The following is a 14,260-nucleotide window of genomic DNA, read 5'->3' on the forward strand; positions in this document are numbered from 1 at the left end:
AACAAGTTACTTTCTTACCTGGTAACGTTCCTTCGGTGGGATGGTCGGACGACGTATTCCATATCTATGACAGGTAATGTCCACATCTGTGCTGCTTCGGAAAATCTTCGGCTCCTGCGTCGATGCGCCGTCCCCGAGGACCTCCTCCGACGATCGACGTCACCCGATGTGATAAGTAGGACGAACAACGCCCATAGCCTCAGTTATAGTTTTTTCCCCCCAGAACGTGTGCCACCAGTTTTCTGCCAGTCAGATACACAAGGCCTTGCGGAATGCAAGCTGTAATCGCAAAAGAAATTCTGCAGCGGGGAAGGCAGGGCGGGAGCGATATGGAATACGTCGTCAGACCATCCCATCGAAAGAACGTTACCAGGTAAGAAAGTAACTTGTTCTTCGAGGGGATTGGGCCCTCCGACATATTCCATATCTATGACAGACTCCCAAAGCAGTACCAAGCAAGGAGGTGGGAAAAAAATTTAGAACACAAATTTAGCATGGCCAATCAAATTGCGGAATATAGGACTGCCTTGCCAAAGGCCAGATCCTGCCCTCTGATGGAATCAAGGGCGTAGTGACGTACAAAAGTATGTACTGAAGCCCAGGTGGCTGCATCACAGATGTGACGAATAGGAACACCCCTCTGCAGGGCAGTAGACGCAGCCACTCCCCTGGTAGAATGGGCCTGCAAGCCAGCCAGAGGGTCCTTACCCGCCAAGCGGTAAGACTCCGAGATAGCTAAAATAATCCGAGACAAAGTCTGTTTCGTCACAGCTTGTCCCAAACGCTTTCCAGCGTAACCAATGAAAAGTTGATCATCCACTCTGACCCGGGACATGCGCGAAATATAAAAGCTCAACGCTCTGCTAGGATCAAGCCTATGGAGCCTCTCCTCTTCCTTACCAGGATGTGGAGGAGGATAGAACGCCAGAAGAACAACCTTCTGGCTCAAATGAAATTCCGAAAACACCTTCGGAAGAAAAGGACGAACTCTAAGGACAACCCTGTACTTATGAAACACAGTGAAGGGTGGCTTAACTGAAAGTGCCTGTAACTCACTCTGCGAGCGGAAGTAACCGCAACCAAAAACACAGTTTTAAGAGTTAGCAGTCTCAAAGGGCATGAATGTAAAGGCTCAAACGGAGCACCCATAAGAAACTTAAGAACAAGGTTCAAATCCCAACCGGGCACCAGAAAAGGTGACGGAGGGAACACATTAGTGAGCCCTTTCAAAAACTGAGAAATTAAAGGAATCTTAAAATAGGAACATTCTTCAGACGAGCGCTTAAAGATGGACAGCGCCGCCAGGTAACCTTTAATGGTCCCCACTTGCAAGCCCCTGTGGGCCAAGGAAAGCAAAAAAGACAGAACCATGGGAATGTCACACTCAAAAGGATCCACATTCTTAACTCTGCACCAGTCGCAGAACTTTCTCCAACGGCAACGGTACAGACACTTTTTTGCCGGCCGCCTGGCCGAGAGCAACACCTCCATCACGTCTTCAGGGAGGTCCCAATCCTTATACCTCAACCTTTCAGAAGCCAAGCGTGAAGGTTGAGGGATCTGACCTCTGGATGGAGAACCTGACCCCCCCCCCTCCCGTGAGAGCAGATCGTCTCGGTAGGGAAGACGACGTGGAGGGCAGATGGACAAGTCGAGAAGGTCCGGGTACCACGTCCTCCGGGCCCACGCCAGAGCAATGAGGATCATCCGAGAACCGAACCTCCGCAGTACTTGCGGGATGATGGGGACTGGAGGAAACACGTACAGCAGTGGGAATGACCACTCCAACACAAACGCGTCTCCTAAGGCTCCTTTTGGAGGAAATTCCCACAAGCAAAACCTTATGCACTTCCGGTTGACACTGGAGGCGAAGAGATCTACTTGAGGGGTCCCCCAAAGGGCAAAGATCTCCAGGAGAATCTCCTGAGCCAGCTCCCACTCGTAAGAGATCGCGCTCTGCCTGCTCAGAGCATCCGCCGTCTCGTCGTCGTCGTCTCCGGCCAGATGAACAGCCAAGATCGAAACTTCCGTCTGGTGGCCCAGAACTCGAGCTGCATCGCCTTCCTGCACAGAGGAAGTGACCCTGCCCCCCCTTTTTTGAGGTAGTGCATGGCCACCGTGTTGTCCGTTAGAATCAGGACACTCTTTCCTCGCACAGTCGGCAGAAAAGCCTTCAGGGCAAGCCTGACGGCCCTCAGCACCAACAGATTGATATGGAGTCTGGACTCCAACGGAGACCAACGACCGCTGACTGTCAGCCCGTTGGCATGAGCTCCCCATCCCGTGAGGGATGCGTCCGTCACGATCGTCACCTCCGGCCAGGGCAGCCAAAATGGGGCCCCCTTCATCAGATTGCCTTCGACGGCCCACCACAAAAGGTCCTGGGCGACCGAGGGCGGCACCTGAACAGGGTCCGACAGCCTGCCGGAGGACTGAGACCACTGGAGCTTGAGTGCCCACTGCAAAGATCTCATCCGCAGACGAGCTTCTGGCACCAGAAGAATGCAGGATGCCATGAGGCCGAGCAGTCTCAAGAACTCGGACGCTGGGAGATTCTGGGCAAGTTGAAACTTGTGCACCATCTGCTGAATGTGAAGAGCCCTCACATGGGGAGGAAAACACTGCACCAGGGATGTGTCGAGCACTGCTCCGATGTACTGGAGCCGCTGCGTTGGTGTCAAATGGGACTTCTTTAAATTGAAGGAGAAGCCCACCTTGTGAAGGGAGTGGCAGGTGACGGACAGATGATCCAAGACTTGCTCGGGTGAGCTCCCCCTGATCAACCAATCGTCCAGGTAGGGGTAGACGTGAATCCCCCCTTTCCTGAGATGCGCTGCCCCCACCACCACGAGCTTGGTGAAAACCCTCGGGCGGAGGTCAATCCGAACGGCAGAACCCGAAACTGAAAGTGCGAGTCACCAACCGCGAACCTCAGGTACTTCTTGTGCTTGGGATGGATCGGCACATGGAAGTAAGCATCCTTGAGGTCGAGAGACACCAACCAGTCCTGAAGTTGAAGGGCCTGGAGGACTTCAGAGAGAGTAACCATCTTGAACTTGTCCTTCGTGAGGAGTTTGTTCAAACCGTGCAAGTCCATGATGGGTCTCAATCCCCCGTAAAAAATAAGGGGAATACCATCCCTTGTTCCTCTCCGCTACAGGCACCAGTTCTATGGCGCCTTTCTCCAGCAGGGCTTGAATTTCCTGCGCAAGGAGCAGATCCGGACTCTTCAAAGAGAGGTTCCCAGGTAGATTGTCGTGAGGCCTCTGCCAAAAAGGAAGACAGTAGCCGTGGGTTATGATCTCCAGAACCCACACATCTGAAGTAATGGCTCGCCACTCTACAAAATGCTGCGCCAGCCTTCCCCCAACCGGCGAACCATGGGACCTGGCCTCATGACTGAGTGGTAGCGGCTGCGGCGTTGCCTGAGGGCAAAGAGGCAACCGCCCGAGCGGCCTTGGCACCTCGAGTACCCTTGTTTCCACCTCTGGCATTCTTACGTTGACCTCTTTGACTGCTAGCTCCTCTCGCTTTACTGAAGGACGAGTAATAGCGAAAGGAACCTCCCCTCCATTGCTGTCCCCTAGGACGAAAAGGCGGAGGTTGGCAAAGTGCAGCGCCCAACCTCTCAAGGCTCTCGTCAGCCTTGCTGCCAAAAAGAGGTTCACCCTTCAAAGGGCATGTTGAGGAGCCGGGACTGCACATCAGGAGCGAAGCCAGACTTGCGGAACCACGCAAACCTGCGTATTACGGTGCTCGCCGCCATGGACCGGCTGACACAATCTGCCATGTCCAAACTCGACTGAACGGCCTCACACATGGCATCCTTGCCATCCTGAACCATAGCAAGGAAACCATCCCGTTCGTCCCCTTCGGGAATATGTTCAGCCGCTAATGCAGCACAGTTCCACAGAGTGTGTGTGAAACGAGACAAGGCACATATGGAGTTGGCCGCCTGAAGCGCCATACCCCCTGAAGAAAACACTTTCTTCGCCCAGCCGTCAAAACGTTTGTCGTCCCTATCCGGAGGGATGGTAGGATACGACGCCTGCTTTGCCGGGGCCATAGCCGCATGCACCACCAAACTCTCCGGAGTGGGGTGCCTGGACAAGTAGCAGGGGTCGCTACTGGCTGGACTGTATTTTCGTGACAAAGACTTGCCCACTGCCGGGAGACTCTCCGGAGCAGTCCAAGCCGCCGCTACCCTTCTCTGCAGAGCCATATGAAATGGCAAAACCGGGTCAGTGGGGGGGACCAAGATCAAGGATGTCCGTGAGATCATCCTGAACGAACTCCCCTGGGGGAGCTGACCAACCCAAGTACTCGGTGACCCGAGACATAAGGCGCCGATATGAAGAATCGGCATAAGAGCCAGGCTCCGGCCTACAAAACTCCACCTCCGGAGAGGTGTCCAGTCCACTGGCATCATGCAGTGACTGCCTCAGGTCATCAAACTGTCTATGGCCCGAGATAAGCTGGAACCAAGCCGTCAGAGCCTTCATCACTCTCTGAAATGCACTCCAGGCGGGGAGAGGAAGACCTCTGGGGATCAAAGCAGTGCCTGACCTTAGCCAGAGCCTTTCTAGGGGCTAACCCCGTGCCACGGGACCCTCCGACACCACCGCCTCGAAAGGCGAACGAGTCCGCGCCGGCGTCGACAGAAACGGCGTCTAGCGAATCGGCGTCGACGTCAGCTGCAGCGCCGCCAGCGTCGACACAGGCCTCGAAGCCGGAGCTCCGAGCGGGTCTCTCGACGACCTAGGCGCCAACAGCATCGACGACCCCCTCGGAGGCGGAGCCTCGAGAGAAATCGTCGACGACCTCGGCACCACAGGCGTCAACGTCTTCTTCGAAGACGGCACAGGATCACGCGGTCTCGAACGCGTCGAGGACCGGGACCTGGAATGGGCATGGCGAGAACGGCTACCCTTGTCTGAGCTGGACCTCTCCCGCAAGCCGTGCCGACCACCCGAGCCCAAAGGCGTACGAGCGGTGTCTCTCGACCGGTGCGGACCGACCCCACTCGGAGGCGCGAACGGACCGGTGCCTTGCGATTCAAGAATCGCTATCATCTGCTTCCCGAAGGAAGCCCATTCCTCCGGTGTTGCTTGCATGGAGGGATAAGCAACCCGCCGACGGGCGGAGTCCTCGGAAGAGGACAGGGAAGGCGACCGATGCCGGCGCTTCCGGGAATGCCTCGAAGAGGCGGAGGAGTGGCGAGAACGACTCCTGGAAGGAGACCCACTGACTTAGACGACGACGTGGAGAGTCGCCCCTCGAGTCATCCGTCGAAAGCCCCGCAGACCTCGACTTCCGGGGCTTAGACACCCGACCTACCGACAGCTTCTTCTTGCGTTCCCGCAAGGCGTTTGCCGTGAGCGACTGGCAGTCGACACAGTCGTCCGTATCGTGGGCCTCCGCTAGGCACCAGAGGCAGGCGTCGTGCGAGTCCGTGACCGACATCTTGGACCTACAGTCCCCGCATTTCTTGAAGCCCGGACGCAGGGTTGAAGACGAAGTAGACATCGCCACGAACAGGTCTTCACAAAAAAACGAACAGGTTCAACGAACCGAGAAGAAAACAGCAAACTCCAAAGAGTCGAGGCTTACCGAGATTCACGAAGTGAACACGTTCGCGGAAAAAACGGAACTGAGGCTATGGGCGTCGTACTTATCACATCGGGTGACGTCGGCCGTCGGAGGAGGTAATCGGGGACGGCGCATCGACGTCATCGACGCAGATGCCGAAGATTTTCCGAAGCAGCACAGCTGTGGACATTACCTGTCAGATATGGAATCCGTCGGAGGACCCAATCCCCTCGAATATCTTTATAGGTAATATTAATGTGCACCCTGCTTTGATTTACCTCCTGGTAGCTGCCGGCTGTGGTAAAAGTTCAGAAAGGTCAACTTGGAATAGTCACAGACATTCAAGCCTGCTTTGCAGTGGTTGCGTTTATTTACTAAGCAGTGCACCATATGCTTACAAAAAGTAAACGCATACATATGAGAAAATGACTTGTTGCAAAGGCACATTTATGGAAAAATGAGAACTCAAATCAATTAATTTCAAAATGAACTATAGTTTATCGAATTAGATAATAATAGAATATGTTATGTAACTAGATCAGAAAAGAACGTGGATTGTGATTGAAATAAAAAAAAGGCTAAACATGCTGCCAAGCAACTTACCAAGAGAGCATGCACCCAGTAGCCATTGGTTTGTGACTGGAGGCCAACAGTGCCGAGAGCTGATCTCACATAACACTCAGGACTTGGCTTGTCCCACGTCGGCTTCCGGATCTTACTCATTTTCGTTGCAACAAAGAATGGCAGAACACTCTAAATGGACGAAAAGAAAGGAGCTATAAGCCTCAATAGATAGGCTGATTAACACAATACTGCTTTAGGTACTCTAATTCGGCATCAAATCCACCTGGCTTAGACAAGAAGCGAAAAAAAGTAATTGCAGAAGTCGGATGAACACAGAGGATATGAAATAGGCTATTAAAAAAACACCTTGGAGTAAACTTGTTTACCAATAAGTACCTTTGACAGTGAAAAATTGAGCTTCCCCTTTAAATGTAGTATTGCTCTCGGGGCGTGGGATCGCCCCGCCAAGGCCCGTCCTCCGGTGTCTCACCCGAGTCCCTTTCTCCGCACGAACGGTGTAGGACCTGGCAGCCAGCGTAGAGACTTTTTTAGCTGTTCGCTTGCTCCCCGTTTTGTTTTTTCAATCTTATTTAACTTCCCTTCGGTGCCTCGCCTCCCCTGGCGCATGTCGGCAGCAGGAGGATTAACGGGATGTACCTCATGCGACCGCTCGCTCCTGGCCGCGGACCTCCATGCACTCCGTTCTTGCGTGTTTGAGGCCTGACCACCGCTAGGACGCCTTTTCGACTTTCAACGCTCTCGGTGACAGGGCTTTGAAGAATCAGTGGTCGCGGTGGAAGGAGATCTTCTGCACTTTTCCTCCGCCCTATCTTAAGGACTTCGTTTTCAGGACCTCTGTCAAGACAAGGTAGGCCCTCTGTTCAGCACGGTTCCACAGTGCAGCGACTCCTTCCCCGTGGTTCCCACGGACAGGGGTTCCTAGATTTAGGTTCTGGCAGGCCTGAGGCTTCTAAGGCTACCGGCTCCTAAGCCGAGGGCCCCGGGAGCTCTTCTGGGTGCTCCAAGGGCAAACCTGAGGCCATCCTGGCTACCAGCTGCCAAGGCGTTAGTCATCAGAATGGCAATCACGTTCGTCCTCTACGACCCCAAGGGGTACGGGATCATCGAGTGCCACCTCCAAGAGTGCCCTCGGCACAATCCAGCACAGCTACCGGGACAGGTGCCAAGGGTGTTCAGCCTACCGGAGCTTGCTCCAAGGTCCCCGAGTCAGGGCGTTACGACTACCGGCCAGCCGGCCAAAGGCTCAGCACCTACCAGAGTGATATCGGAGATCGACGCTTCTGCTTCGGGTGCAAGACGCAAGCTGTATCCTCCTGTGTCTGATGCCTGTCATCGCTGAGGGACTTCACACTATCGCCCAGGACATGGCACAATGCTTCAAAATGACAGAGAGGCACGTGGCAAAGCCTGCCCGGCCGGAGACCATCTTTGATCCAACTTGGGGCCCGCCATGCTTTCGCCCATCGAATGGGCTTTGCAAGATGATCCCAATCCCCTTCCCAATGCAAGGAGCAGCGGACTGTACGGTACAGGCATTCGGTCTCCTCCGGGCTACATCTACCCATTTCAGCCTTATGGCTACACGACCTAGGAACCCAGCGGCTACCGAGGAACGCTTCATCAAGCGCTTCATCTTCCTCATGCGCGCCCCTCAGATTAAGGGGCTCCTGAAGGATATAGTGAAGGAGGTAATCCCCACAGGTGGTGCCTCCCCAGTCCCCTCCTCTGGGTGGTACTCCCGTTCCTCCAGCGATGCCGGTTCCACTGCCGGTCCCTCCCCCAGTCCAGACTCTATTGGTTGTTCAGACCTCTCCACCTCCTCCTGTATCACTAATGCCTCCTCTTCAACAGCCGTTGGACCCGTCTTTGGCGCCAGCCTTAGGGGGGAACCGGCCTGGAACCTGAGTCCCAGGGCCCGGACTCCCCTTGGTTTGTGAAAAGAGGGGGTGGGGTGGGATCGAGAGGGTGGGGACGACAATGAGGACCTACAGGCCGATGAGCTCTCGGCATCCGTTGAGGCCTTTCATGACTGCCCTCAAGGCCTGGTGGGGATCTTGGGTGTCTCTCTGACCAAGGAAGCCCCCCAGGAGTCGGGAGTGCTAGCAGAGGTTTTGGGCAAGCGTACCACAATTCGGTCTGGCATCCCTCTCCAGAAGGATGTTCTGCAGGTGGCGATAAAGGTCTGGGAAAAGCCCAGGGCCAACACCCAGATGAACAAGAAGCTGGACAGCAGGTTCAGTCTGACGATGAGGAGCCAATTCTCCTGGTCTCCCACCCACAGCCGCATTCTTCATTGGTGGCTGCAGCCTCATTATATTCTGAACCATCATCATCCTCTGTGCGAGCCACCTCCAGTTGTCTTTCAAGGAGGACAAGGCCCTCGAATCTTTGGGCAAACTCTGTTACTCCATCTCAGGACTGCATCAGCGGCAAGCCAATGCAGGCGCCCTTGTGGCTGTAGCTAACCAAAAGCTGTGGCAGGAGCTTGGGGAATTTCTGCCCAACCTCCCTTTGGACAAGCAAGCCTAATTCAAGGCAGATGCCCGGGCCATTGCGCACGACCTCATGAAGTCTTCAGTCTCCCACATTGACACAACCAACAGAGGGCTGTCTTTTGTTGTCCAAATGAGTACGACGGCGTGGATGCACACCAATATGTTTTCATCTGATGTGCAGGATTAAATTGCGGATCTGCCCTTCGAGGTCATTGCACTTTTGAATTCGTCAAACAATGACTTGTTGAGAAAGAAGAAAACCTTCACTGAAACCGTCAAGTCATTGGCCACCCTGACAAAGCCAGGACACAAATCCTTCCCTCATTCTCAGGGCAGAACAGAGTTCAAACCCAGTGCTTTTTCCGGCTTCAAGGGGTTTTGGGTCTGCGGTACACAGAGGCCCAACAGGTCGCCCAGCGACAACAGGTGGAAGCAACAGAGGACTTTGCACAGGTATTTCCGCTACCCAGATTCTGCTCCCGCCTCCGACGCCAAGCTGCTGTGAGGTCGAGGAACACCGCTCGCATGTGGGGGGCCGTTTGGCTCTTTTCCAGGACACCTGGAAGCATACGTTCAACAACCTGTGAATCCTATTAGTTGTCTCCACAGGCTTCAGTCTTACTCTTCCTTTCCTTCTACCAGCCTGTCCTTTTCGTCAGATCAGGATCCTGGCTCTTTTAAGGGAGGTCATTTTGCTCTTGGAGATGCAGGCGATAGAACCAGTTCCTCTGTCAGGGCTGCCGGTACTATTCCAGGATTTTTGCGGTACCAAAGAACAACCAGGCTGGCATGAAGTTTGTCCTGGACCTGTCATTTCTGAATCTGTCTTTACTGCTAGAAGGCTTCAAGATGATTACTCCCGCGCACATAGCCGAGTCTGTGTGCAGGGGACTGGATGTATTCCCTGGACCTCAAGGATGCGTACCTGCATGTACCCATCCACCAACTGCATTGGAAGTTTCTGCACATCACGATTATGTCACATCATTTTCAGTACAAGGTGCTGCCCTTCGGCCTGAACTCGGCCTGTGGTGTCTTCACGACACAGTGGCAGGCCTTCTCCGCTTAGAGGGCCACCATCTATACCCTTATTTAGATGACTGGCTGGTGAGGGTGGGGGGGAAAGGGTGTTGGGTGGGGGGTGTGGGGAGTTCACCCGAGGAGGTGTTGCACTCCTGCTAGAGATTGGCAGATATCCTTCCTCAGCTGGGGTTCTCCCTCAACCGGAGAAAGTCACAGTTGTGCCCATACCATGATCTGGTCTTCCTAGGGGTGCGTTGGAACATGACCGTTCAGTGGGTGTTCCCCATGCCCAACAGGATCCTGTCCCTATGCATGGCGGTGGGGCACTTTCTGGCGAACTCTACCACCTCAGAATGGTGGTTCCAGCACCTTCTTGGTCTGATGGTCTCCTGCGTGCTCACTGGGCGGCATGCTCGCCTCTAGATGAGGCACCTCCAGCTCCACCTGGTGGCCAATTGGGATCAGGAGATGGGGTCTCAGTCGGACAGAATCCCAATACCACCACTCCTGTTGTCCGATCTTCGCTGGTGGATGATGGATGGCATTGTTTCAGTGGGAGCCCCCTTCACCTGGCCGGAGCCTACCCTGGTGGTGACAACAGATTCCCCTCTTTCAGGGTGCGGGGCTACTCTGGAGGAGTACGTGATTCATGGCGCATGGTCCAGTACGGAAGCCCTCCTGCACATCAATCTGCTCAAGCTCAGGGCAGTGGGGTGGCCCTCAAGGAGTTTCTGCCCCTTCTGGACAGGACGGACAACTCTAATACAATGTTTTACCTGAGCAAGCAGGGTGGCACCAGTTCCTCCCCCTATCCCTCTGTCAGGAGGTGGTATCGATCGGGGAATCAGCCCCGACGGAAGGGGTTTGGATTTCTGTGGTCAACCTTCCAGGGGAAAGCAATGCAGAAGCGGACCAACTGAGCCTTCTGGGGTTCAACACCTATGAGTGGGAGTTGCAGACAGACTCTTTGTTGCCCTTGTTCCAGCGTTGAGGGTACACAGAACAGGACTTGTTGGCATCTCCCTGAAATGGCAAGTGCCCCCAGTTTGCTTCATGGGCAGGTCTGGGGTCACTGGGAGACACCTTCCAGATCTGTTGGCACGGTTACAGGTGTTATGCATTCCCACCCACAACTCTGCTCCAACAGACCCTCTGCAAGTTCCGGGCTTCGATGAGTTGCATCCTCATCCTGGTTGTCACCGACTGGCTTTCGAGACACTGGTTTTCGGATCTGCTGCAGTTGCACTTCCAGGGTCCCATCCACCTTCCGATCCCCAGAAGGGCCTTCTATAAGAGCAAATGTACTAGGTTCCACCATCGGGCTTGCGACAAGGGTCTGGACCCAGTCACCTGTCCTCTGGCTTTTCCAGCACACCGGGCTCATTCTGGAGTTCAGGTGGATACTTGCCACACTTGTTTGGCGGCCATTGGGGCTTACAAGAATTCCCCTGAGCATGCGTTTATGGCAGCCAACCCGGTGGTTAAGGCCCACCTTTGAGGCGTTGTCTAGGCTTTTTCCCCCTGGTGCATAGGCTGCATCCGGTCTGGGACCTCAATGTGATTCTTGCAGCTTTGCAACGCAATCCTTTCGAGCCGATCACCTCTGCGGACATCTGCTTGTGGGCACTAAAGACAGTTTTACTGGTGGCTCCCATCTCTGTGCGCAGAGTTAGTGAGCTGCAGGCGTTTCTTTGCGCACTCACTCAAACTTCTTGGCCAAGGTGGTCTCTCCATTTCATCTGAATCAAGAGATCTGCCTGCCGGTGTTCTTCCCAAAACCGCCGTCTGAGGCACAGAGGGCCCTACATTACTTGGACCTCAAAAGGGTCCTCAAGTTTTACCTCTCAGACGAAAGTCTGAGACATGTTCAGGACTTTTGGGGGCTCTTCCCTGGGCTCTCAGGCTTCCAAAGGCTGTTGGATAGTTCAGGTCATTTCTGAGGTGTAAACGGCCATGGGCAAACCTGTTCCTGAGGGGATCCATGCCCATGCAGTCACAGCCAAGGCCACGGCTGTCGTGTTTCAGAGATATGCTTCTTAGAATGTGATCAGCAAGACGGCTCCTTGGGACACTCCATCAGCCTTCTGTAAGCACTACTCACTGGACATCAGCTCCAGACACGATGCAGACAGTTTTGAAGAACCTTTTTGCTTTGTCCTAGATATGAGGCAGGTTTCACAGCTCCACCCTATGATCTTGTTCGGTGGAATCACCCACAAGGATGGAGGAAAGGGAACGGGACATAAGAGTAATTAAAGTTACTCATCGTAGTGACTAGAGTACTCATAATCCTTCGTCTCCTTTCCTCCATACGTCCCACCCACTTTCCCCCCACTAGTATGCAAAGGGTTAATATGTACTAAGAATATCCAGGTATCTAAGCGTCTGATTTGTTCAAAAGGGGACTGAAGTGGGGCCTCTGCGGGCATTCCAACACCTGAGGCTGTACACCTGTGCGCTATACTAAATCTAAAGGGGAGGCCCAATTTTCTGCTGCCAAAGGTTCCGGTACCGTCCCCATGTCGGGGGGAGGCCCACAAGGATGGAGGAAAGGGGACTAAGCACTATGATTACACTAGTCACTACAGTGAGTAACTTTAATTTCTAGTTGTAGCCATACAATAACTTTTGCATCACACAGTACAGTGTTTTTAGCAGTTTACAGCCCCAGTGGAACAAAATAAACGTCATTAAAATTAAAATCCAACACAACTTGTATACTAAAGTATCAAAATCCCATGGCATGCATTCAATGACTTCGCACATGGGATGCGTTCATTTCTAGTCGCTAGCATTGGATGGGTAACATTGTTTGCTTTCACTCTCGTTTTCTATTGAAAACATCTCCAAAGTCAGGCGCCAATAAATGAAAAACAGAAGAATGCGGATTTCTGCAGAATGTGTACGTTTATTATGATCATCAAGTACATAGCTCACAATATGAAAGTTAAAACTTTGCATGCGTCTGTAAATAGTTATTGTACGAGAGCATGACTTGAACAATTTTTTATTTGGGTGTGAAGGTGGGCTCTGGTAGCTCTCCTGTCACATCTTTTCTATTCTTTACAGGTGAAGACTGAACACAATGTCCCTTATATCTTTTCAATCTATTAAAACTGCGCTGTAGCTTCCCCAACAAACCCAGATCCCTTCTTTTTTACTTTGAAGTTTTGGAGAAGGGCATCTTGCAGTATAAACCTCTTCAAAGTGCAGGGAGTGGAGGAGAAAAGGAAATGGGAGAACAGGAGTCAGAGGAAATGCCAAAAAAAGAGGATGTTCCCTCAAAGTTGTTTTTACTCGTTTTACCAACTCTACTTGTCCCCATAACATTTTGCTATGAGGGACTTCTATTGAAGTACCTCTGCAGCTGCAATGCATTTATGATGTGCTGCCCATAGGTCTACAATAGCAGGTGTGCTCCTTGAGCATCGCATTGTGTTCCTGTGTGGAATTTATCAACCCAGAGGAGTGTTGGGGAATAGAACGGTGGCAGCTACAGGATTTATTTTTGGCTAGACCATCCTGTAGCCTTTTTCCTGTGTTACGGTGGGAATTGGGCTACAAGTTGTTAGGGAGAATTCTCAGAGATGTGCTATTTCCCTTCACCTTAGAGACCCCCAGCAACTTTGCTGGCTTTTGAGAACTTGTTTTTTTTTTACCTGCAAAGAGTGAACACCTTTTTCCCCACTTTTTCCTTTGTTTTTTAAATGTTTTTTATTTATTGTAAAAATTTCAGCTCGACAGGCCTGCATGTAAACATACTGACCCCCGTGCTTTTATTACACATTTCTATTCAAAACGTCAACACGAACATCAATTTCACAAACTATAACTTGTTACCCATACAACAACCACTTTACTGGTGTGGAATTGTACACCTTATTTGCATCATACTACATTACTTGTTTGTCATTTATCATTTAACTTCAACAAGTCCATAAAATCAACTACAGCACACGTCAATTGGATATTTTGACCGGAGGTTGCATATTGCCACCAATTTCTATTGTTCAAGGTAGCTGGAACAAAACTACCTAAGTGTCGCATCCGCCAGGCTATTAGCGATGTACAACCAGTCAGAAGATGTTCTAATGACTCAATGTGAAGGCTGCAGAATCGACAAAGATTGTTACCCGCCTCATTAATGTGGCGACAGGTTTGCATCTCTTTGGTCTGTAGCGCATTCAATCGTAGTCTCAAGAACTGATCGCGATGGTGTCGTGATGGACAATTAGTTAAATATCGACTCTGCACATTTAGTTTATGGGCTCCGATTCCTGATTTCAGCGTTGTTGGCATTGTTAATCGCTGATCATAATTCTGTATCCAACTCCAAAGCTCAAACTTCTTTTTAATGTATTGTGGTCGAGAAATTAAATCAGCTAGCGTTGAATCTGCATGTGTCAATGTTCCTATTAGCAGCTGACACCACTCTTGCAAAAGTGAAGACTGCCGTTGATCTGGTTTTACCATGAATAGCTGGTAAGCTGGAGCTACGGGACTCAAGTTTTATTTTTCGCAGTGTCATTAAAGATTTCCACATGACAAGTGTTAAAAGAATTCAGTGA

The 14,260-nt window shown here is 52.1% G+C and overlaps 1 protein-coding gene across 1 annotated transcript in view; it reads right to left on the reverse strand.

Annotated features, from left to right (window-relative positions):
• The window catches only part of HSD17B12 (hydroxysteroid 17-beta dehydrogenase 12), a 1,764,331-nt gene that overhangs the window by 133,358 nt on the left and 1,616,713 nt on the right, over positions 1–14,260 (reverse strand). Inside the window, exon 10 of the mRNA XM_069623326.1 lies at positions 6,193–6,342. Within this exon, the coding sequence (XP_069479427.1) occupies positions 6,193–6,342 (150 nt within the window). The remainder of the gene's footprint in view (positions 1–6,192; positions 6,343–14,260) is intronic.

Source organism: Ambystoma mexicanum, chromosome 11, assembly GCF_040938575.1.
Source record: "Ambystoma mexicanum isolate Mex_15411 chromosome 11, UKY_AmexF1_1, whole genome shotgun sequence".
NCBI classification, from domain to species: domain Eukaryota; kingdom Metazoa; phylum Chordata; class Amphibia; order Caudata; family Ambystomatidae; genus Ambystoma; species Ambystoma mexicanum.